The sequence below is a fragment of the Misgurnus anguillicaudatus genome, chromosome 15, assembly GCF_027580225.2.
Source record: "Misgurnus anguillicaudatus chromosome 15, ASM2758022v2, whole genome shotgun sequence".
Taxonomy (NCBI): domain Eukaryota; kingdom Metazoa; phylum Chordata; class Actinopteri; order Cypriniformes; family Cobitidae; genus Misgurnus; species Misgurnus anguillicaudatus.
This window is the reverse complement of record NC_073351.2, coordinates 13,733,180-13,756,455: the sequence shown is the minus strand read 5'-3', so window position 1 is coordinate 13,756,455 and position 23,276 is coordinate 13,733,180. Positions and strand designations below refer to the sequence as shown.

At 37.8% G+C, this 23,276-nt stretch overlaps 1 protein-coding gene across 1 annotated transcript in view; it reads left to right on the top strand.

The window, feature by feature from the left end:
* The window catches only part of ltbp4 (latent transforming growth factor beta binding protein 4), an 83,924-nt gene that overhangs the window by 18,926 nt on the left and 41,722 nt on the right, over positions 1-23,276 (top strand). The window contains exons 5-6 of the mRNA XM_073853441.1: positions 6,211-6,417; positions 21,449-21,673. Of these exons, the coding sequence (XP_073709542.1) occupies positions 6,211-6,417; positions 21,449-21,673 (432 nt within the window). The remainder of the gene's footprint in view (positions 1-6,210; positions 6,418-21,448; positions 21,674-23,276) is intronic.

The window sequence follows — 23,276 nt, the reverse complement described above, 5'->3', positions numbered from 1 at the left end:
AGCGATAAGGTTTATCTGCCTGTAGATTCAGGCTCGTTTGGATTTAGACAGCCCCTGATATGCCATTGTAGCTTATTCCTGCCATTGTTTAGTTTGGCCAAGAGGTGTTGGTGCAGTTATTACTCAAGAGATGGATGTGGTGTTTTGCTAATGGGAACCCCTGTGTCTCCATGACCTCATGTGTTGGAATGGCCTTCTGTGGCAACAGATAGGAAGTGTGGGGAGACTGACCTCCTTTTCACTTACAAACACACACGTTGCAGAACGCATGCCTTCTGTTGCTTATCTCTAGATTTATGTTTTTAAAGCTCTTGAATAATCCAGAGCTGATAGGTGAAGGTCTAGGCATCCGAGATCAAGCTGCACGTCACAGTTTTTGTTTCTGTAATTCAAGGAATTTGCTTAAAATGAACCATGATTTTGTTCAGCTCGCTGAAATATTTATTTTGGTTTCTTTGAGCTTGTCTATACAATTTTACTCTGGCTGAGTGCAGTTTAACACAATGAAGTGTAGGCTATAGCAGATGCCACAAATATTTCCCAGAAGGCTCTTCTTAACATCAGTCCTGGGCCTTTAAATCTAGAGCCAGCGTGTAAACAACCTTCCGCTACCCGCGTAACCTCAGGGCTTCCCTGTTTGCCTTTCTTCGCCGGCATCACTACAGTAGTAATATACCTTTTCTGCTCACAGACTGTCGACGTTCGAAATGGAAAATGAAATAAGGCGTCGCCTGCCATAAAAAAAGACTAAAGCAGTCTAAAGCCAAATCTCTTGAAATCCAACACTTGATGCAGACTGTAAAGGTAAAGGTCCAAGTTTCCACGTCGGGAGAGTTCGTAATGTGGAGAGTGTCACATAGAAGTTGGGCATTCCAGTGAATTAGGAGACTTGCTTTTTTTATGAATGACCTATTTTTGCAACGACGAGCGAAATGGCACACTTTATAAATATTTACACTCATGTGATGATAGTTGTATTTCCCCAGTGTTATGAGTAAATAACACGAGAACAGATTGCAGCAGTCGCAGTGATATTGCTGAGGTTGGACTTGATGAAGACCTACTGTAGATCTTTATTGATGCAGTCAGGAGTTTTACACAATAGCTTGTCCCTCATAATCAACATTTAATTGTAGAGGTTGTTGCCAGATGTGAATGCTTGTGCGTGATGTTGTTAATAGTGGATTTAGAAAAGAAAAAAACTGATGAATAGTGTATTTTCCAGTGTCTGTTTTTCTTTCTGGTAAATGGCAAAGACTAAATGAGAATAAAGCTCTTTCATAACTTGAAGGTTAAAGGTGCAATGTGTAACTTTTAGATGATCTCTTGACAGAAATGCAATATAATATACATAACTATATTATCAGTGGTGTATAAAGATACATATACATAGATACAGGTCATTGCAAGTGCTTGAATCTATTTTATGCAAGAAGTTTTCTGGAAAAAAATCTGTTTTCTTCCCTGTGTAGTGTAGGATAATATCATACAAATTCTAGCTGTTTTAAGCACACATTTTAAACCGTTTGCTTTAAATGCTTATATCTTCTGTATGCAAATGTTGATTCATACCAAAATTATTTTTTGCATAATTGTGTTTGCCACATGAAAACGTTTTGGGTTAAGTATGTAGCTGTTGTTCCCTTAGAAAGGAATGAGACGCTGCGTCTCCCTTGCCGTACTTCCTGCGTCCCTGTAACGCTGTCTTTGGCAATAGTTCAGATAGCAATATACTTCCTGGCTCCCGAGTCACCCTGTCTTTGTCGTTAAGGCTCACCATTGGTTGAATTTGATATACACATTCAGATGCCCTTACCCCTGGAGGCGTCCCCAAAGTGTCACCGCAGTGACGCAGCGCAAGTTCCCTCGAAATGGAACTGTAACAATGTATCATAAAAGGTAACACGGTGTAACCTTGCTCTCACTTTAAATGTGTCCCCACATTTAGTCCTTGAATTTGAGGGTATTGGACCTGGAAAGTCCTTGAAAAGTCCTTGAATTTGAAGTTAACTAAGGTGTGGGAACCCTGAATGTATTTTGGACACTGAAATTAACTATTTTTCCTAACTGTTTTTAGTCGATAGTCAGTTCTATTGAGCGTTAAACTGCTACCCAATTAAAGTAACATGTTGTGATGAATATACATTTTGATGAATATATTGTGATGTAATAGCCTGGTAATACCATCCTCTGCTATTTTGCTTCGCTTCATAGACAGAGTCTGGCTGGGCATAATTGACAATCGTTTTCCTTCTCGTGGGAGGGGCTTGTCTGAAGTTTAAAATCATTGGTCTAAACGTAAGCCAATCACACATAACATTTGGATATGATGTGCTTTATGCGCCGGATCAGCCGCATCGAATCTCTGCTGTAAAATACACGTATGATGTGAAAACAAACCCATCGAGCGAAATACCAGAGTTAACATGGCTATGAACGACTTTTGCAGATTATGTAAAGTAAATCGGGCCAGAGCTAGTTGAACACTATCCTTACGGTGGCTTTCCACTCACGTCTAACGGGAGGAAAGCCCCTCTCTCCTCTCAAACTCTTCCACCAGACAACAATAACCATATGTAAATTAAATCTCCCTACCTTATTTTCTGGTTAATCAGGAATGTCACCAAAGAATGCTTGCCCACGCGTCCTCCAACATTAACTGTGAACAATATAATTCCCTTCCATGATTTCTCGATCGTTGTGCACGTCAAGCTGTGCTGCACACAGTTTCTCGCTGACGATCGGTAAAGTTGATAAATTAAACTTTTCCAAAAACTTGTCGGGAGCAGGGCAACAACATAATCTCCATTCAAATGTTTAACAAACACTTTTCTTGTTCGGGTTTAAGTTGGCAAGTGCCGGTTCTCCACAACAGAGCTTTCTGTAGGCTTGTTCGGCTTCATGCGGCGCCGCTGGAGCTGACAGACGGATGGCGTTAAGGTGCCGCGAGAGCGAGACGAAATTACACTTCGTATGATTTCTCGAATCGTTCTCGCGTTACTTTGACGTCGTCCGGCTGTCGGTTCTTGCGGCGCCGCGTGAAGTCGAACAAGCCTTGTGTCTTCATGTCCACAACAGACTACAACCGTGATTCGGCGTTTAGCGTCTACGTCACGGCTCTCAGCCCGCCCTCTGTTCGTTGATTGGACGGTCGTTTTGAGACCGGTGGAAAACGGTTTGAATGGGAGGTATCTCAGACTGAGTACAGAAGCGTAATGAAATTTAGCGGAAGTACGAAGTCTGACGTAGTCAGGCTAGTGATGTAATGCAATGAGACTCAAATACTTAATGATATTTTAAACAACAAGACTGGTTGCCATGGTAAAGCATGTTTGCCATTAACATGTATGTCTGAGATCATGAAACAGTGTGACAGCTACTCCCACATGACTGAATGACTTATGTTCCTGTCCAATTATAACAATCAGTCTGCATTATTTAATAACTTAAACTTTGTATTATTGTAAACGTAACAGCCTTTTGTTGTTACTGTTTTGCAGTGTGCACTAAAACAGTTTGAAATAAATGTTTTTGCATTCAAAAAGTACTGCTGTAATTCTTCCTGCAAGAAGGAATTGTATAGTCTTTGATACCATTGATAGACTACAGCAGGAGGTCATGTAAGGTACTCTAAAATGAATCATCATTCATACGGAGGTGAGCGGGGTCGAATCCTCCCCACGGTAGCGATTTAAATTTATCATCCCTCAAGGCTTCATTTCAGCAGCTGCAGTGACTCGCAGTCAATGTTTTGGACTACAGGTGTTGGGGAGAAATTTGTTCTTCTCCCAAAACAGAGTTTCCCCTTGAGTCTCTCACACAGAAAACAGGGTCATTTCTACTAGATTCAAAAACTGTGTCAGGTTGGACTGAATTAGAATAGATTTCATTTAATTTAATTTTTTAACATAAAAAGACGCAACTATAAACATTCATTCTGAATAGAGAAAACCATGTCAAATAGACGAAGTCTTAAAAAAACTGAGAAATAAAAAGTAAAGACCAAGTTAAATGCAGAGACTGGCTCTTATATTTTAATGGCCTTTAAAGCTGTTTTTATCTCTATTTTATTTATACTGTTCACTAAATTTGACAGCAATTTGTCTGACACTTAGAGGCTGTTTACACTTGGGCTTGGCATTAACATGCGTTTTTATCGATCGGATCACAAGTGGATGACGTTAATGCCAGGTGTAAACAGTGTTCAAAACGTTTTGAGCTCGTCCACTTTCGACCACTTTCAACCACATTCAGAGGAAGTCGAAACCACTTTTGATCTGATTGCGTTTGTATTGTAAACGCACATGTGGTTGAATGTGTTCAAACAGCCACAAGCGACCGCCTTCTCTCCGCCCATTTATCTAATCTGAGACACTAAACACAAATTTTACATCTTTTTTGACTTCTGGCATGAACAGACGGTGAACAGTGCTATTTTTAGCCTTTCATTGATAAAACTAAAGCGTCTGATCTCCGTAGTTTCGTTTTGAAAGCGTGTTGCGCGATCCTATTTCATCTATTGCGCTGAAAATTCAGAGAACGCTCTAACATATAAACATACAAAACACTGTGCAGCATGTTTACTTGCTAAACAAGCAGCGAACTCTGGCATAATATTAGTTCGCGTCCATATAAACTCATAATTACTCCCGCTCGCGTTTGAATGACAGCAGAGAGATTCGCCCACCGTCTCACAGACTACCCCCTCAGAGTATTCAGGACAGAAGCGGTCAAAAGTGAACAAAAGAGACGGATTTAAATACCAGGTGTAAACGTAATGTGTCTCTCTCGTCCACTTGTGATCCGATCGATGAAAACTACCAAAATGTACTTTTGAATGCAAACCATTATTAAACTGTTGTTGAATTGTATACTAAGTTTAATCATTCTGATTCCTAAATTTAATTTAATTTACAGAATCCAGAAAAATTAAAACAGAACAATGTTGTAAACTGTAAACGAAAAAAACAGAAAAACAGGGCCCTAAATACATATGCGCAATTTCAGTTGATATTTACATGCATTTGGCAGACTTACAGTGCATTCCATTGATACAATGTTTTGATTATCTTGATTTTGTTTTGATTATCTTTGGTATCTTGGCAAGCATGTTATATTGTTAATCTAGTTCACCCCCCCCCCCAAATGACAATTCTTAACCCATATTAGACCCATATGACCTACAGTGTAACACAGAAAGGTGTATTTTTAAGGTTTTTACTCCTTAAAAAAACTCAAGAATAGAATATCAAAATGAATCTATTTATTCACCAAATTTTCTGTCTAATCAGACACTAGTGCAAAGATGTATGGGCTACTTTTTGGATATTTTTTTGTTTATTTTTGGAGCTTGATGTGGAAAAAAACTATTTTCAAAATGTCAAATGTTGTGTTCCACAAAAAAGCAGAATTGTGCTTTTGGAACAACATGAGGGCAAGTAAATGATGATCGAGTTTTCTTTGTGGGTGAACAACCCCTTTAATGTTTCGAGGACACTGCAGGGGAAAAGTAAAATCTTGGCAAATGACAGTGTTGAAAATGTAGAGTAAAAGAAAAATACACCCTCCCTTCATCAACAAGCCCCCAATACATACACACACATTTAAAACAGCACTGACCTCACCCCCATGTGTAATGCCAGAGACTCAAAGTCTCTCTCTCTCCCCCCCTCTTGTTCTCTCTCATTCCTCCTCTCGTTCGCCGCCCACTCTGTTTCTCCTCCTCATATGAAAGAGAAACTTCTCCTCATGTAGCGAGCGCATGGAGAAGTCTGTCAGTGTGTTTGTCAGCACAAGACCGAGAGAGTTGGAGCGAGTGATGAATGGATACAGCCTCGCATAGCGTTTGGATTACAGCCACACCTTGCTTACAAAAACTTACAGGACTTCAAATACCAGGACAGCTCTCATCTACTTAACAAACCACTTTTTTGCACTTCTAAAAATATCAGCACACAGGTGCACAGGTGGCATGCATTACCCATAGTTCTTTGCACTGGAATTCGTAAAACGACTCTTGGGATATTGCAGGGAAAAACAGCAGGCGGACGATAAAAGATCAAAGATTATAAGAGACAATACTCCTCATCTTTAGCCACTTGGTTTGAGAAGTGTGTGACCGCATGTGTGCATGAGTCTGTGATGCGTCTGTAACCATGCGTCCTCACAGACTGACTTTGCTGCTCTGCTTTTCTCTCTGCCTCTGTTTAGTCAACGTTCAGCCGTCATCCGGCCAACATTCACCTGTAGTCGTCCGCGGGGGCGGCGAGCGGATCAAAGTTTTGTTCACCCCCACCATCTGCAGACTGCGCTGCACGCAGGGACGCTGCACCAACTACTGCGAACGTGGAAATGTCACCACTATCTACAACAGCGAACAGGGACAACAACCAGTGCCCGGATCTGGCTTCAGAGCTTGTAAGTACACACACAGTCAAAAAGTGGTACAATGTAACTGTTATATACTTACCATAACTTGTTTTAGAGTTTTTCAACTCAGTTAAATATTGTGGACAACCCAGAGGTAATTTGTCATGTGTAGCTCAACCAATTTGTCCCCAAACTATGTGAAGTATACATGCACAGACCTGCAGGTGTGTAAGACATACGTCTAAAAGTATTTACAAGCCGTTTGTGTTTGTATTTAGACATCTGTTGCACTGGTGCAGTTCAGGGACAACAAATATGAGGGTGTGGTCTTCACTGATGTTTAACAGCCTTGTGTTAAATGGTTTCATCAGCCTTGAGAGATGAAGGTCATGACCTGAACATGTGGTCTTATCAAACGTCAGCTTGGTTTATGGATTTTATCAGTAATGCCATGATATTCCTATAATGTACTTATGTAAAGGTGCAGGAGAACAATCTGAAAAATGGTGGGGTACAAATTGGCAGGTAAAAAACATTACACTATGACTTTGAAATATCTAAATAACGACTTTTGTAGCATTGCATATATGTCAAAAACCTGCAAGTAATGCATGTAAGCTCAAGGCAACTGTTGCTTGTATTTTGAATCTCTCACACATGGGCTGTACACTGGACATCGGTTTGCTTTCAGCTCCAACAACAACCCAGAAACATTGTGACCCATTTTCGCAAGGACAGCATGTTATCTTCATCAAGAGAAGCCCATTAGGGCTGCTGAAATGAACTTGTAAAACAACAAGCTTCCTCTTATACGGGGAAATGATCATTTGTCCATTGTCTGGTAAACATGCTTTCCCTCCATAAAAGGAGATTATTTATCAACAAGATCCAATGGTGTGGCACCCACATGCGGCCGACTTGAGCTGTTTAGACATAAATGTGCATAATCACAAATTTTAGGTTTGTAGAATCAAAGGAAGGGCTTTGGCTTCCAGTTCTGAGATAGCTGCAGGTATGTGTTGTTATCAAACTTTGACTCTATTTTAAACTCTATTATGGAAAATTAAGGTGCTACACAATCCTAAAGGCCCTTTAACATCCACAGAACCTTTCTGTTTCACCAAAGGTTCTTTGTAGTGGGAAAAGTTGGAAAAATTGGTTCTTTTAAGATCCTTTACCGAAAGGTTAAAGGGAACCAAAAACTGTTCTTCTGTGGTATCCCTGTGAAGAACCTTTTGTAGAGTATTCTGCACATGCTGACAAATGGATTCTGAGATCGGATCTTCTTCAGTGATTTTATAGTCAGACTGGTATCCATTGTTGAGTGCTGTTTGTAATTTTTTGAACCCATACTCCAGCCAAACATCAAAATTACCTGTGATGTATACTCACCCTCAAGCCATTTGAGATACATTTGTCCATCATCTTTCAGACAAGAAATGAACTTTCACTTTGGCCAATTTTACTTAATCCTTTTATGTTGTGATTACTTAAAGGACAAGTTCGGTATTTTACACTTAAAGCCCTGTTTTCAGATTGTTTATGATGAAATAGAATGGTTTTGACTGAAATTTCGACATATGCGGCTGCCCCGAGAATTTTCGTGTGTTTGTGTGTCACCTCTCACCTCTACAATGGGTTTATAGGTGCACTGGAACAATCCTTCCTAAAATGCATTAAACTTTCGTACAAATAATGAATTGCGTGTTTCCAAGATGGCGCCGATATGGAAGCTAGTTATTATGGTTCATAAAGTGAAGATATTGTTTTTAAAAATATTGCATTGATTACCCGTAAAAGACCTTTATTAACCCATTGAAGCCGTGTGAATTACTTTTGTGAAGGATGGATGAGCTTTTTTTAGGTTCAAAGTCAGAAGTTGTTTCCTGATCCCTGTTTTCTCCCATTATAAGCTTGGAAAAGTAAGGACATTTACTAAAATAACTCCAAATGTGTTCTTCTGAAAGATGATGGACATGGATCTTGGATTGCTTGATGGAGAGTACATCATGGTCATTTTGATATTTGGCTGGAGTATTGCTTTAACCCTAATAAGATCCTTGGGGTCAATTCTACCCCAAGCCACTTTTCTTTAGTTTAAAAAGGTAGGCCTGGTACCAGAGCACAAATGTTACATAGAAAATACATGCTCAATCACACACACACACGCACGCACGCACACACACACACACACACACACACACACACACACACACACAAACACACACAAACAAACAAACACACAGACACAAACACACAAAGGTATGACTGCCACAGAGAGCATTTCTTATAGAATTTGGCAAAAAACAGCCACAGATGCAAAACAAAGATGTAAAACACACACACACACACACACACACACACACACAAACACACAGAAACACAGAGTCACACACAAATAATTACACACACATAAAGACACAGACACACACACACACAGGCAAAAACACACGGACACACACACACTTACATTCAATCAAATTTCTGTGGCATTTTGTAAAAACAGACATTTCAAAATGCATCAAAAACTACAAAAAATTCTACTATTTGAAATAATATTTATTTTTAATGTCCTTTCTCAAGTTTATATTAACATAAATTCACAAAATGTTTCACTAAAGTACTGATGTTGAGCAGTTGGCCACATTCAGTGAAATGAATGTGTCTCTATGGGCCTCTGCTGGTCGAAGTGATTTATTTCCTAAACTGTAACCATAAAACTGTTTTTTTCTAAACACCAAATGGCTGAATTCAACACAAAACATCTAGATCAATATCTAAAAACAATTTCAATCAAATTTAGATCATAATTTATGTGAATTTTTCATAAAAATTTTAGATTTTTCAGGCAAGCTAATGGTGTAGTTGAGGAATTGAGTGGTAAATGGGTATAAAAGTACTTCATATCTCCCAAAAAACAGCATTAATGTATAGGTGGGAAGTAAATGAAAAAATTATATATTATTTGTATCATTAAAAATGTATATATTTTTTGTAATCACTCTTTTAATCTCTGGGGTCATTTTACCCCCAAGGGATTATAACGTATACAGAAAAATAGGGTATTATGAGGGTTAAGTAACATGACACCATCTGGACCCAAAATCCCATTTTCCTAAACGGTAATTAAAAAGTAGTTGGGTATTCCAATGAAATTACATTTTTGCAAGTGGCATATAAATCACAGCATGTTTATATTATAGCACTTTTTGGCACGTTTGGCTTTTTTGACAGGCTCAGGTGCAAGTGCCACCAGCATATCAGCACTGGTATGATGTCATCATTTTCCACTGGCTCTAAAGTAAAGAAAGTTTTTGGCTCGGGTGATTGCACGCTGCATTTCAGGTGGGGGCTGTGGTGGGTCCTGAACCAGCTGAGCAACTTTCATTGAGATGAATGGGAATGCCAACTGAATTATAGACCTCCTTACTTAGTAATGCCACATAGTAAAACTTGGACAAAAAGTCTGCATTCCTCTCTTCCCTTTACTTTTTATATAAATTATATTTACATTATGCAAGCCATGTTTCTGTTCATCTTGATGAATCTGGTTGTGATGAGAGTCATTTGCTTCCATAATTTTTCTAACTCTGCTCACTCTTTATTGTGTGGATTCATTTTAAGAATAAATTATACTTCCACTGATCTGGAAATGATTGTCATATGGTACTGATTTGATGACTTAACAATAGCTATGCATATAGATATCTAGCATATGTCTTCTATCCGAGGCACGTGTACTGTAGTCCCAGTTATAAGAGCTTGAATCCATCAATAGCATATTGCAAGTTCTGGGTGAACAAAATGTATAAGCTTGCAATCTTTCTTCTCCTTTAGCTGGAATCAGTGGGGGAAAACTGAGAAATGTACTTCCTGTGTGCATTCATTAATGTGTCTGTCGGAAGAGCAATCAAGCAACCATTACTTCTCACGCTGTACATGTGCAGTATCTCTCGGGGTTAATTCATTTACCTGCAGTAGACCTCAGGGACCCCAAACATCTGGACGATGGCACGGGGCCAGAGAATATTTTATGGCGTACCTCAATGTGTGTGCATCTGTTATTGCCCATGCATTTACGTGTGTGAATGATGTAACTACTCGCTAGTTGTTACAATAAAATGTATGCATGCTTTGATAGTGCAAGTATGCTTATGTATGTTAATGGATTTGTTATATATTGTACAGTAAACGTTTTAATTCTGGTGTATATGATAGATTATCTTTGTGTACCTTTGACATGGTTATTGCTGGATAGCATAATCTAGGCACTTACACTACATACTTGTACTGTATGCTTGGCTAGTCGAGCAACTGTAGTTAACACAAAACCACACAGACATGTTGAGTTTTTATTTTAGTTTTTTCTCTACTTAAAATTCAAATGGTACGATCCCAATTAAATCTATGCATTCCCAGCGTAAACTTCAGTGTTAAGTTCCCCGTATTGAAACTCTCCCACATTTATACATTTTAATAGCATATGTTTTAAATTTACCTCAGAGTATTTCTCCCTTGTCTTTATGACTTTTTGATTTAAGTGTTGATGCAGTCAGCCTTGAAGTTTATAGAGATAGACGCACATGAAGCCTTGAAGTTCATAGCTATACAAGTTCATAGAGATACTGTATGTGTGTATTTGTGTGTGGTGATACAAACTCCCCAAGGGTCTTCTTCAATAAACACTTTTTAAAGACCTGCTCTTTACTGAGATCTCGTAATTAAAACCATTAACTGTTCTCAGATCATATGGTAATTCACTAAGCTATCTCTGACAGGTTGGTTAGATATTTGTTTCTTAGCTGAAGTAACATGGCAGATAGTAACTGCGCTTTCCTATGGGTGAAGTTTTGAAGTGTATGAGAACGTAACTGATGCTCCATGCTTGGATCTTCTCCAATAAAAATCCCTCTTTATTACATGTGTATCCTATCAGATGTTTTATAATTTTGTTGTTTCAGTCAAGCAGAGAGTATTCCCGGTGTTTCTTCATTTCAAAAGAATTTTATTTACATATTTTCCCCTCGCTGAAGAGGCTTCCTGTTTTCTGAATGGAGCCAATATTTATCTGAACCCTCGATGGTTTCAAAACAGCAGAGCATCTATGGTCTTAAAAATTTATAAACTGAATATAGAAAGCAAACAGCTGTAGTGTTCTGAAGTGCAAGCTTACTGTTAGCTGTTTTTGTTTGCATGATTTAGCTAAAGGATGGTCAAAAATTTGTCTCTATCTGTCACTGTGGCGGTAGGTAACCATTCAAAAAGTACACATTAGCACCTAAAAAGTTAATATAACTACCACAAGGATACATATTGGTCCCAAATTTATACATATATGTACCTAAATGGGACATATTAGGACCTTTTTAAAGCGATCTGCCCCAGTGATGGGTAAGGGCCATTTTGTAAAATGAGACCTTCATCAGTAGTGGCTCCAAGGGTTCTCCCCCCAAGGGAAAACCTGTTCTGTATGTTCAGGGTTAAGCACAATTCTTTCATTCCCTGTCTACAGTACATGAAGAAAATGTGTCTCTCAACCAGGGACTGACCTTGGGTGCGCAATGTCAGACAGAGAGGCTGTTTACACATGGCATTAACATGCGTTTTCGTTGATCGGAATACAAGTGGATGACGTTAATGGCAGGTGTAAACGGTGTTCAAAACGTTTTGAGCTCGTCCACTTTCGACTACTTTCAACCACATTCAGAGGTAGTTGAAACCACTTTCGATTGGATCGCTTTGGAGTTGCGGAACGCACATGTGGTTGAATGTGTTCGAACAGCCACACGGGACCGCCTTCTCTCCACCCATTTATCTAATCTGAGGTACTAAATACAATGTTTTACGTCTTTTATATCTTCTGGCATGAACATACGGTAAACTGCGCTATTTTTAGCCTTTCATTTATAAAACTGAAGCGGCTGATCTCCGTAGTTTCGTTTTGAAAGCGTGTGAAAGTTGCGCGATCCTATTTCATCAATTGCGCTGAAAATTCAGAGAAAGCTCTTACATACACACATACACTCGTCCACAATGTGCGGCATGTTTACTCGCTAAACAAGCAGTGCAATCCGACATAATATTAGTTTGCGTCCATATAAACTCATAATTTCTCCCGCTCGCGTTTGAATGACAGCAGAGAGACTCGCCCACCGTCTCACAGACCAACCCCACACAGTATTCAGGACAGAAGTGGTCGAAAGTGGACAAAAGAGATGGATTTAAATACCAGGTGTAAACGTAATGTGTCTCTCTCGTCCACTTGTGATCCGATCGATGAAAACACATCTTAAAGGCGGAGTGCACAATGTTTGAAAAACTCTTTGGAAAAGGAGACGGGCCGACTACCAAAACACACTTATAGCCAATCAGCAGTAAGGAGCGTGTCTACTAACCGACATCCTTGCCGGGTTGCATATGTGTGGGGCGGGTCTTTTAAAAGAAGGTCCAGATTCTATTGGGGTAGGGGCGTGTTTGTTTAGGTGATTTCAAATATCAACATTGGCTTTCAACCATTGTGCACTCCGCCTTTAATACCAAGTGTAAACAGCCCCAGAAACGCCACTCACAGGTTGGGGAGCAGTAGTGGAAGGCCGCTCAGTAAAAAAGGCCTGTGGAGAGGGGCGCATCTCTTGCTGGCACATAAATTGCCTAGAGATGATAGGTGTGTTTTGGGCATTGAAACACTTCCTCCCAGTTTTCAGAGGACTTCATGTTCTGATAAGAACGGACAATATGTCAGTGGTCTCTTACAACAATCACCAAGGAGGTCTGAGGTTCTGTTGAGGTAGGGGCTGAGTGCCAGGGAATGAAGACTCCACCCTGAGGAGGTGGTGAAGCAGTTTTTTGTCCACAAATTGTCTAACAGATCTATTTGTGTCTCAGGAGACAACCCATTTGCCCTTTTTGTTTCTTCCAGACCCATCAGGGCTGGACGCTATGGTACAGAAGTGGCAGAGGCAATGCCTGTACAACTTCTTTCCCAAATTGTTCTGCTTCTTGGGGTTCTAGAGAACTGACAGCCATGGGTTTTTTTTGCAGCACAAGTTTGGTTTTCAGACCTCCTAGGAGGTCAAACTGATGAGCTTCTTCTGATGAGGCACCTTCTGATGTGGGCCGGGGGTGCCATATTTCCGGAATTATGGAAATTGTTGGTTTGGCCCCTATATGTGATTTGTGAATCAGTGTCTCTCAACTGAGGTTGTTGAGACCATACCTAACTCTCTCCCACAACAAACACTATACAATAAAGTGAAGAGTTTTCACTTCATGTGTAATAAAAGGCATATTGACCCAGTTAACTGTCTTGTGGCTTAAGTTCTGGAATTTCTACAAGAACTGATTTCCTCAGGTCTTGCGCCCTTTACTCTAATATTATATACTGCAGCCTTAGCTGCTTTTCACTTTCTCTCTGCGGAGGGTAGGTGACCTTTAAGCATTATCTGCTGCTTTATCTTGTCTGGAGTTTGCTCCAGGCAGAAGTAAAACCATTCTATAACCAAGTCCGGGATATATACCTAAGGTATGTGGCCAGAACCTTAATTCTTCAGTTCTTTTATCCTCACGAGTTGGCGGATCAACAAGATTATTCTTGTTATGCTGTTTTAGGGCATTTGAAGAGTATGTAAGAAGGTTTTCTCTGTGGAAAAGATCTGATAAACTTTTGCTTTGTTTTGGAGCCTTTAACAAGGCGCCTCCGAGCAGACCATCTGTAAATTAATTTTGGAAATTATTTTGCTAGCTTATGAGGTGCGCAGAGTGCCTTCACCTCTGCTAGTCGGGGCACATTTTACTAGGAGTATGGAATCTTCTCAGGCCCTTCTATCTGCGGCCTCCATGCGATATGTGTGTGGTGCTGCAGGATGATCCACCCCGCATATGTTTGTACCAGTTTGGACCTCTTATCTTGAAAAAACAGGTTATTATGTCCTGATCTGTGCATTACACCTTCACAACAGGACAGGCACAATCCTTTGAAAGTGGGCATTTAGTTGCCAAAGTGTCGTTTCATAACACAGCGTTGAGTTCCCTCGAAAGGAAATGTCTCGTTATGACTGTAACCTCTGTTCCCTGAGTTAGGGAACAAGACCCTGCATCTCATTGCTAGTCTTTGTGCCTGTAGCACTCGCTTCACTTTATTCCAGAAGCTTATATGCACTGTTTGCACTTCCCTTTTACACCTTCCGGTATCCGTCACACTTGTGACGTCATCTCTCGTCAGCTATAAGAGAGTAGTTTCTTAAATTATTCAGATGCTGGAATGCTGGTGCTGTTCCCAAAGTGCAATTTCATGACGCAGCGTCTCGGTCCCTATCTCAGGGAACAGAGGTTACTGCCAAGACGTTTTGGCCATTAATCTATCTTTAGGTCACTAAGTCAGCCATCTTGGTCTCTCCCCAAGCAGCTATTTTCTGTCTAGTTAAAGCAACACTATGTAGTTTTTTTACCTTTAAATAATGTCTCTAAAATTATTAACTTTTAACTGGACAAATTGTACTGTTGCTGCAACCTGAGCAGCCTCCTAGCTGCTACAAGCACACTCTGAAAGTGGCGGTGGAGGGTAGGAAACACAGCCCCGCCCCTCCCCCTGCCTGCAGAAGAGTGTCTGATACCAGGCACTGTTGCGCTTTTCAACCACATGGGGGAGCTGTAAGTAATTTTTACATGGAAACTACATAGTGTTGCTTTAATAGGCAAGAAACGTTTGCGAATATTACAGTAGCGTTTAATTCAGTAATAAGATCCTGCAACATATTTATTGTGAACCTTGTAATCATTCAGGTTTGCGTTAAAACTTGAGGTTTTACAGTATGTTCAGGGCTTTTGTCAGCTGCTACATATTCAAGTGTTCTACAGAAGAGCTATTCCAGGTTATGGATGTCACATGAAATATAAATTCTCTGAGAATGTATTGAACCATCTGTTTATTTTTTTCCTAGACCCCTGATGATTAAGTCCAGACATAAGAAAATAACTCTATACATGTGTTTTCTTTTTTAGTTTATGAAAATAAGCATGTGTTATGGATGTGACAAAATAGGAATTTTGCTTTGTATGAATTCTGTGAATTTATATATTTTATATGTGCATTTATGAGGAAGAAACAACATTATGCATGTGATATTTCTCTGTTATGAAGAGAGAAAAAATGGTTTAAAAACTTTAACATAGACTTCTTGTTCTGAGGTTCTTCAACACAAATATCCTTTCAGAGTAGCGAAAAGACTTGTAATGATACTAAACTACTGTATAATGATACTAAACAAGTCCAGTTGTAGTGACTGAACATTACATTTCATGTGACCTTAAAGAATGTGAGATGTTATCTGGACCAGTTGTCGGGGTGAAAATTAAAATAAACAACTTGCATATATCCATTGACAAGATGGAAAAACTAGGTCAACAAAAAAGATCCCTTAAACCAGATCACCTCCTGCTTCTTTTCTTAAATCGCTTCCTGTGCAATAAAACAATAAGTGGCGTAAAACAACAGCTCATTTATGGTGGAGAGATTAGAGTAGATTAAACCTAATAAAGAAATTGAAGGAAAGTGGTTTTTATGTAAGCCCATTTGCCAGTCACACTACACAAGGCAGAAACTATGTACTTAGGTCATTTCCTCTTTACACGACTGTAAGCCCTGTTTTTCCTTACCTGCTGCAATGGTGACATTAGCTTTTCATTTTCTAAGATGTATAGTAAGAATAATTGACATTTGGTCTCAGTCTCATCATGACCCTGGTAAAATATGTCATGATATGTTGTGTTTTGAATGTTGGTTTTATGATATTCAGCTACCTGGTACCAATTCAGCATAGAAAGTCATGAAGTAACAGGGCCGCTGGAAGTCATGTTGAACAGGGGGTGCTGGGATTTTTTTTTTTTACAAAAAACCTATGAGCCTATATGCCTATTTAAAATACATTTTAAAAATAAATACATTGAGTTTCACTACTTTATGGTCATATACACTTCAGTGCACACAGCCAGGGTCTGAAACACACAGACATCATCAGTTCTCATGTGAATATAAAGTATATGCGCTATTAATCAGAAGCAGGAATACTTTTAATAATATTAATTAAAAAATAATATTAATTAAATTTCACAATTTTCAATGTCCATGCAAACGAACATATTTTACTTTCGTTTTTAAGTTAGGATCACACGTCGATTAACAGTGGTAAAATAGTCACACATTAACATACCTAGTATATTTTTATATATTTTTTAGATATACTTTTATAAAGAAATACATGGTGTATAATTACATTTTAAGATTATATTAGGCTTTATATAAGGTTTGTACTCTAAAAATACTTTATTTGTTACAAACAAGAGATAAAGAATTTACAAACGTACGGAGAGCCGTTTCAGCACTCAGACAGCGCCATGTTTTTTTTTTAAAGCATTACTTAAAAGTGTTTCTCATCTCACCATATCCACAGGCACAGAGTCATTATATATAATAAATCCATGGGGTAGCATTAAAAAAAAAAAAAACATTTAAAAATAGATGCATTTGTTTAAAGCAAAGCATTTATTTACTTACCAGGGTAGCTACAGATGAAGCGGCTCTTTACACCTTCTAACATCTCATAATCGGTCATCATTTATGTCCAAGAGACTCAATAATAATCTTTTACATTTTAATCCTTTAAGTTTCACATTTAAAAGTGTTTTTCTGCTGCTGCGCATCCATGTATGTTATAAGCAAACCCGCATTGTCATCCCGTTAATACTGTATGCGCATATTAGGCTACTAACGCGCTCTTTACTTTAGCAAAAGACACTCACGTCACACATCCATACACAGTATTTAGTTCGATTACATCAGCTCTAATTAAATAACTGGAAAAATAAGAGAAATCCCTTACTTTACTTTTCAAAGAAAAAGTAATTAAATTACAGTAACTAATTACTTAGTAACTAGTTACACCCAACACTACGTCCAACCCTAGTAAAAAGTGGACAAAAGAGATGTATTAAAAAAAGAGGTGTGAACGGGAATGTGTCTCTCTCATCCATTTGTTATCCGATCAACCAGACGCATCATAATACTAGGTGTAAATGTGCTCCAAGAGCCTCTAAAAACATGTTTAAACCAACACACATGTGTCACCAGCCTAGAACCCTGACATAAAAATGATGGATACGTGTGGACTTTGGATGTCGTTCAGCCATTCGGCTTCCGCTAAACCTTGGCTAATAGATGTGCTTGTCTCTAAGGAATGAAAGGTAAAACTCATCTAACTGAACATAATTGGTTGGATGAACTCAGCGCCTCAAGTCCAAATTTAAATCAAATCACAAATACTTTTGTCACCACCAGCTGGGAGGAATTGGGCCAGCCACCCTTATGAAAATTAATCATGGTTTTACTACAGTAAAAAATGGTTTTACCAATACACCAAAAAATCATTGTTACTACACGTTTACAACAAAAACATGGTTAATTAAAAAGGGCTGACCTTTTCTCCTCGCCGAAACCTTACAGGATAACAAGATTGCTCATCTAATATATTGTGTAATTTCAGTAACTTTGTGGTTTCATTTAAACAGGCCCTCGCTGCCGAGTTTCCATGCTGTTCTCACATCATTCTTGTTAATATTTGAAACACAAGAGTATTTTACTGCTTTGGCCAACACATTTTGGCATCTGGTTTATACAGTACTATACTTTCACTGTAAAACCTCTTTGGTTAGATGACACTGATATAAAACAATCTGTTCTTATTTAAAGTCAAAATGAAACCCCATTAATTTTCTGTTTTCCTTTCATAATCTGATTTGCATAATCTAAGTGAAACAGGATATTCAAAGGAAAACTGCAGCATGGGACTGAAGTTTATTAATCGAAAATTATAGCGTCATGGAAAGTGGGCATTAAATCAATGAATGAAGCCGGATGGTTGGAGCAGCAGGGTTGAAAAATAGATTGATTTGTAATGTTGATTTGTAAAGAGTACCTCGACTATGAAGACTTGTATGCTTTAATATTTTGCATTTGCCTTTTAACACAAAAATCCTTTAATAGAAATAAACAAAATCAACTAATTGAAACCATTATGTTTTGCACATAATGCATTCTGGGTCGATGACGTGTAAAGGTTGTCACAAAATATTACTATAGTTTACTACAGTTAATACTGTGGTATCTGGGTCATTCTACAGAAAAGGTGGAATTCAGGTTATGGAAATTTGCTTAAATGAACTTCTTTCAACGTACCCAAAAATTCTTTAAAAGCATTAATTAACTTGTCAAATCTATGAATCCGCAAAACAGGGAGCTTAATCTAGGTTTAACTTTTTAAAACATTTTAATAAAGAATCCATTAGTAATTTATTTGTCATTGGTGTTACCAATGACAATTTACAGAAAAAAAATAATATTTTAACAAAATGGCTGCCATTAGCCATGTGCTATTTCATCAGAGATGTAACAATCACATACTTATTCAGTATAATGTATTTTTATGTAAAGATCTTAACACTCCCAGCTATAAAAAGAGAGTAACACTAATGACATCCAAAAAATCTTATCTCAAAATTCTTAGATATATCATGATATTTTAACAAATAAGGTAAGACATCTCAAAAACCTTTTGCCTTCCTCCACTGCACTTCTTTCACTGACCTCTTGACCCATGAAAAACTTGCATTCATTGTTTCAAAATAAAAGTGTTTTGGGGGACAAATATTTATTTGATATAATTCATATTAATAGTGTATTTTTATCATTTCAGTGTTGTAGTAAATTCATACAAGGTTAAAGTTAAATGTAAATTACAAAAAAAACATGGTTTTACATAATACGTACACAGTTCAACTTCCATGTATGATCAAAGGGACAGGGCAATTTTCAGGACCAGACATTTAAAAAAAAGTTTAAAAAAGGAAAAACAGAAAATTAAATAAATAAACTCTCTCATCATTTTAAGGACAGTCTATATTTATTAAAGGAATAGTCTACTCATTTTCAATATTAAAATATGTTATTACCTTAACTAAGAATTGTTGATACATCCCTCTATCATCTGTGTGCGTGCACGTAAGCCCTGGAGTGTGCTGCGACACTTCGATAGCATTTAGCTTAGCCCCATTCATTCAATGGTACCATTTAGAGATAAAGTTAGAAGTGACCAAACACATCAACATTTTTCCTATTTAAGACGAGTAGTTATATGAGCAAGTTTGGTGGTACAAAATAAAACGTAGCGCTTTTCTAAGCGGATTCAAAAGAGGAACTATATTTTATGGCGTAATAGCACTTTTGGGAGTACTTCGACTCGGCGCAGTAACACCCTCCCTCTCCCATTATGAGAGTGAGATGGGGAGCGGACTTTTCAGGCGAGTTGAAGTACTCCCAAAAGTGCTATTACGCAATAAAATATAGTTCCTCTTTTAAATTCGCTTAGAAAAGCGCTTACGTGCACGCACACAGATGATAAAGGGATGTATCAACAATTCTTAGTTAAGGTAATAACATAGTTTAATATTGAAAATGAGTAGACTATTCCTTTAAATATATATCATTATGGGATTATTGGGTCAAATTAAATGATTAAGAGGTCTGCAAAAGCAAGGGACAAGCATTTCCACCTTTTTTGTAGAATGAACCATCTACTGTGTTTCTCATGAGCGAATGTTTTACTCTCACTTTCTTATCACTCCGATCGTCTTTACTTTATGTTTTTTGTGTTGCTCTTCATTTGTGTTACTCTCTGGTTTATATTGAAATGGCTGAACAGAAGACATTGATGTGTTTTTAATGGCATGCAGGTGTCAATACCACATACCGCCACCTGCTGTCTGTGTGCATTCATAACTCATTCATTTATATATTATTTTACAGTCTACTGACTGAAGACTTGTTTAGTTTGTTTACCTCCCTGTAGCATTAATATAAAATATACAATTTTAATTGCAATCGTTGATGTCATGTATTGTAATGTAAACAAAAAGTAATTAATTTCCGAATTAAAAAAGTACTTTTTTCAAAGTTTATTAAAACTATGACATTTGTACTGTTTTTAATTTCACATTCATATACCCAGTCTATAAAGCCATACCCCTGCACATGTGTTTATAGGCGGGGTTCCTTTAAAGGAAGTCATTTAAGTTACTGATAGATTGCGTAGACAATATTTTTTTTTCTGAAATAACGTTCCCCTGAGGGTTGAAGAATAAGCAACCAGTAATAAGCATTAGCAAAGTACTGTTAATTTTTATTTCTTGTTTACATTAGATTTAGCCTGATTTTAGTTAGATCATGTGGTTTGGTCATGTTCTCTTTCTTAATCCTCCTTAAAATCAAACTTGTTGTCTCTCTCGTTCTTTCTTCGTTGCATTGGGTTTGTTATTCCCTTCATGTAAGGAGCTCTCCTTTGCATTTTGTTTGTATGACAGATGTGTTTGGATGTAGAGATTGCATTAGAGCGATTGCAGATGAATATTGTAAAAGCTCAGCTGACGACCACAGAGAGATCTTTTTCTCTAACTTTGGATCATATGCTACATTTATTTTCATTTATTTAGGCATGGTCCTGGTATAAGCTTTCCAAATGCATTAATACATCACAGACATTTGATATTGAAAGCATGTTCAGGCCCTAATGAAATAAAAGAAACAAAGCGAAGAGAAGGGATTGCATGACATTGATGTTTTTTATACCCAGAGGATATCTTGAATTAAGCTTATTTTTGATCCCACGCCATGAGTTTTTTATGTTTAAGCATAAATCTCACTCAGTTGTGTTAGATTTATGCTTACACGAAGACAAAAAAATGCATTTTTAAAGTTTACAGCATTTTTTTTCACATTGTTCATGTTAATTTCAGCATTTACTAATACAGCATGTTAAGTTGTATCTGTTAACATTGGTTAATGAACCTATAAGAACAATTGTATTGGAATTATTAGTTCATGTTAGTTAAACTGCATTTACTTATTTTCTCTTGTGTTTATATCACACATGATTTTTCTTTTTAGTATTTTTGATATCCTGGAGATATGCAGTATGATATTTGATTATTTGTTGTATCTTTAAGCTAACTTTCTTCTTCTCTTTCTCTGCAGTCGTGTGTCCTATGTTGTGTAAGAATGGAGGTGTGTGCATACAGAAGGACCAATGCCTGTGCCCTCCTAACTTTACTGGGAAGTTCTGCCACATCCCCGTCTCATCCGGCTCTTCCACCAATGACATTGATAAATCACCGTCAGGTGCCGTCGATTTAGCCAGTCCTCCGATGACCTCTGAGTACCTCCTGCCACTGCAGACTCCCGAACAAACCAACAATAATGGTAAGAGTCAGTGTGCACAGGATTTGATTTCTAAAGACATTTATACGCATTTATTTGTAAGCCAACAGTTTTTGCACCAATATTTAGCGAATCATGGGTTAAAGCTATACCAATTTTTTTTAAAGGGTACAGACTGTTGTCAGTCAAATCTGAAAGCAAAACACTGGAGCTTATAAGTAACTGAGTGTGTCTATTATAGGTTGTTTAATAGATTTAAAGGAATATATAAAGATTAAAATAAATACTGTATATCAATACCACTTGAATTCAGATACTTATAAATATGAGATGACCTGTCCCCAAAAATAAGAAAAATGGGCCGAAGTATACATCTAAAACTACTTAAAGGGGTAGTTCGGCCAAAAATGATATTAAACCCATAATTTACTCACCCCGAAGCCGTCTGAGATGCATATGTCCATAATTTTTCAGACGAACACATTTTCAGTTATTTAAGAAAATGTTTTAGATCTTTCAGTTAATCAAGTGTGAAGTTATGGGGTCCACGTCCTTCAAGTCCAAAAAATGTGCATCTATCCTTCACAAAATAAATGATAAACAATGATGATAAACAAAGGCCTTCTGAGGGAAATCCATGCCGTTTCGTTGTAGAAATATCCACATTTAAAACTTTATGAACGAAAATAACTAGCTTCCGGTAATGCCGGTGTTATGAGCAATTCAGTCCCCCCTGGCAATTCGGTCTCCCCTAGGACCCCGATTGGTACCTAGCACTAATTCCTGTTCAAAAATGTGTCATTGCGATATCTCGTCTGCGTTAGCGGACTAGCAAGCTAATTATGTTGTACAAAATTGAAGCATAAACATATTTTTTTAATAAAAGTTAAGCAAAAAAATAATATAATAAACTAATATTCATGTTGCAGACATGTCAGTACTTTTGTGACATCATCTGCTTTACAAAAACAATACTTTTTGGTAAATTATTAACACACTACACTTTTACTATTTAAAAAAATGCACTTTGTAAGGTATGTAATCATGGCTTATAAATTATAATTTTGATACAAATTTGTAAAGGGTACAGTATAATAATCTAAATAATAAAATGACACAAGCAATGTGTAGATTTCCCACCTATCGCTTTACTATATCATTTAAAAGACATCAATTGTAATTTTAACAACGTTCTAACTACATAAATCATAACGTGATTTTGTAGGAATTGCAATAAGGCGCTAAGAAAACTACCCATGAGGAGTTTTTCAGCCAATGGAATCACGCGGGGGTCCTAGGGGAGACCGAATTGCCAGGGGGGACCGAATTGCTCATGCCACCGGCATCTTAGTCGCGTCCACATTCAAGATGAGAGCGTACGCAGCTTACGAAGGTTTCTCTGCTGCTGCTCTGTGCTCCCACCCTCCGAATTTGTCATAGGTCACTAAGAAAAGTGCGTACACTACGCTAATACTCTTTCCTGAACACAGAGGAGTCTAAGATGGTGGCACTAACGGAAGCTAGTTATTTTCCTTTATAAAGTTTTAAATATGGATATTTCTACAACAACACCGGGCGGATTACCCTCAGAAGACCTTTGTTTATCATCCTGGAGCCGATTGGATTTCTTTAGGACAGGAAATAT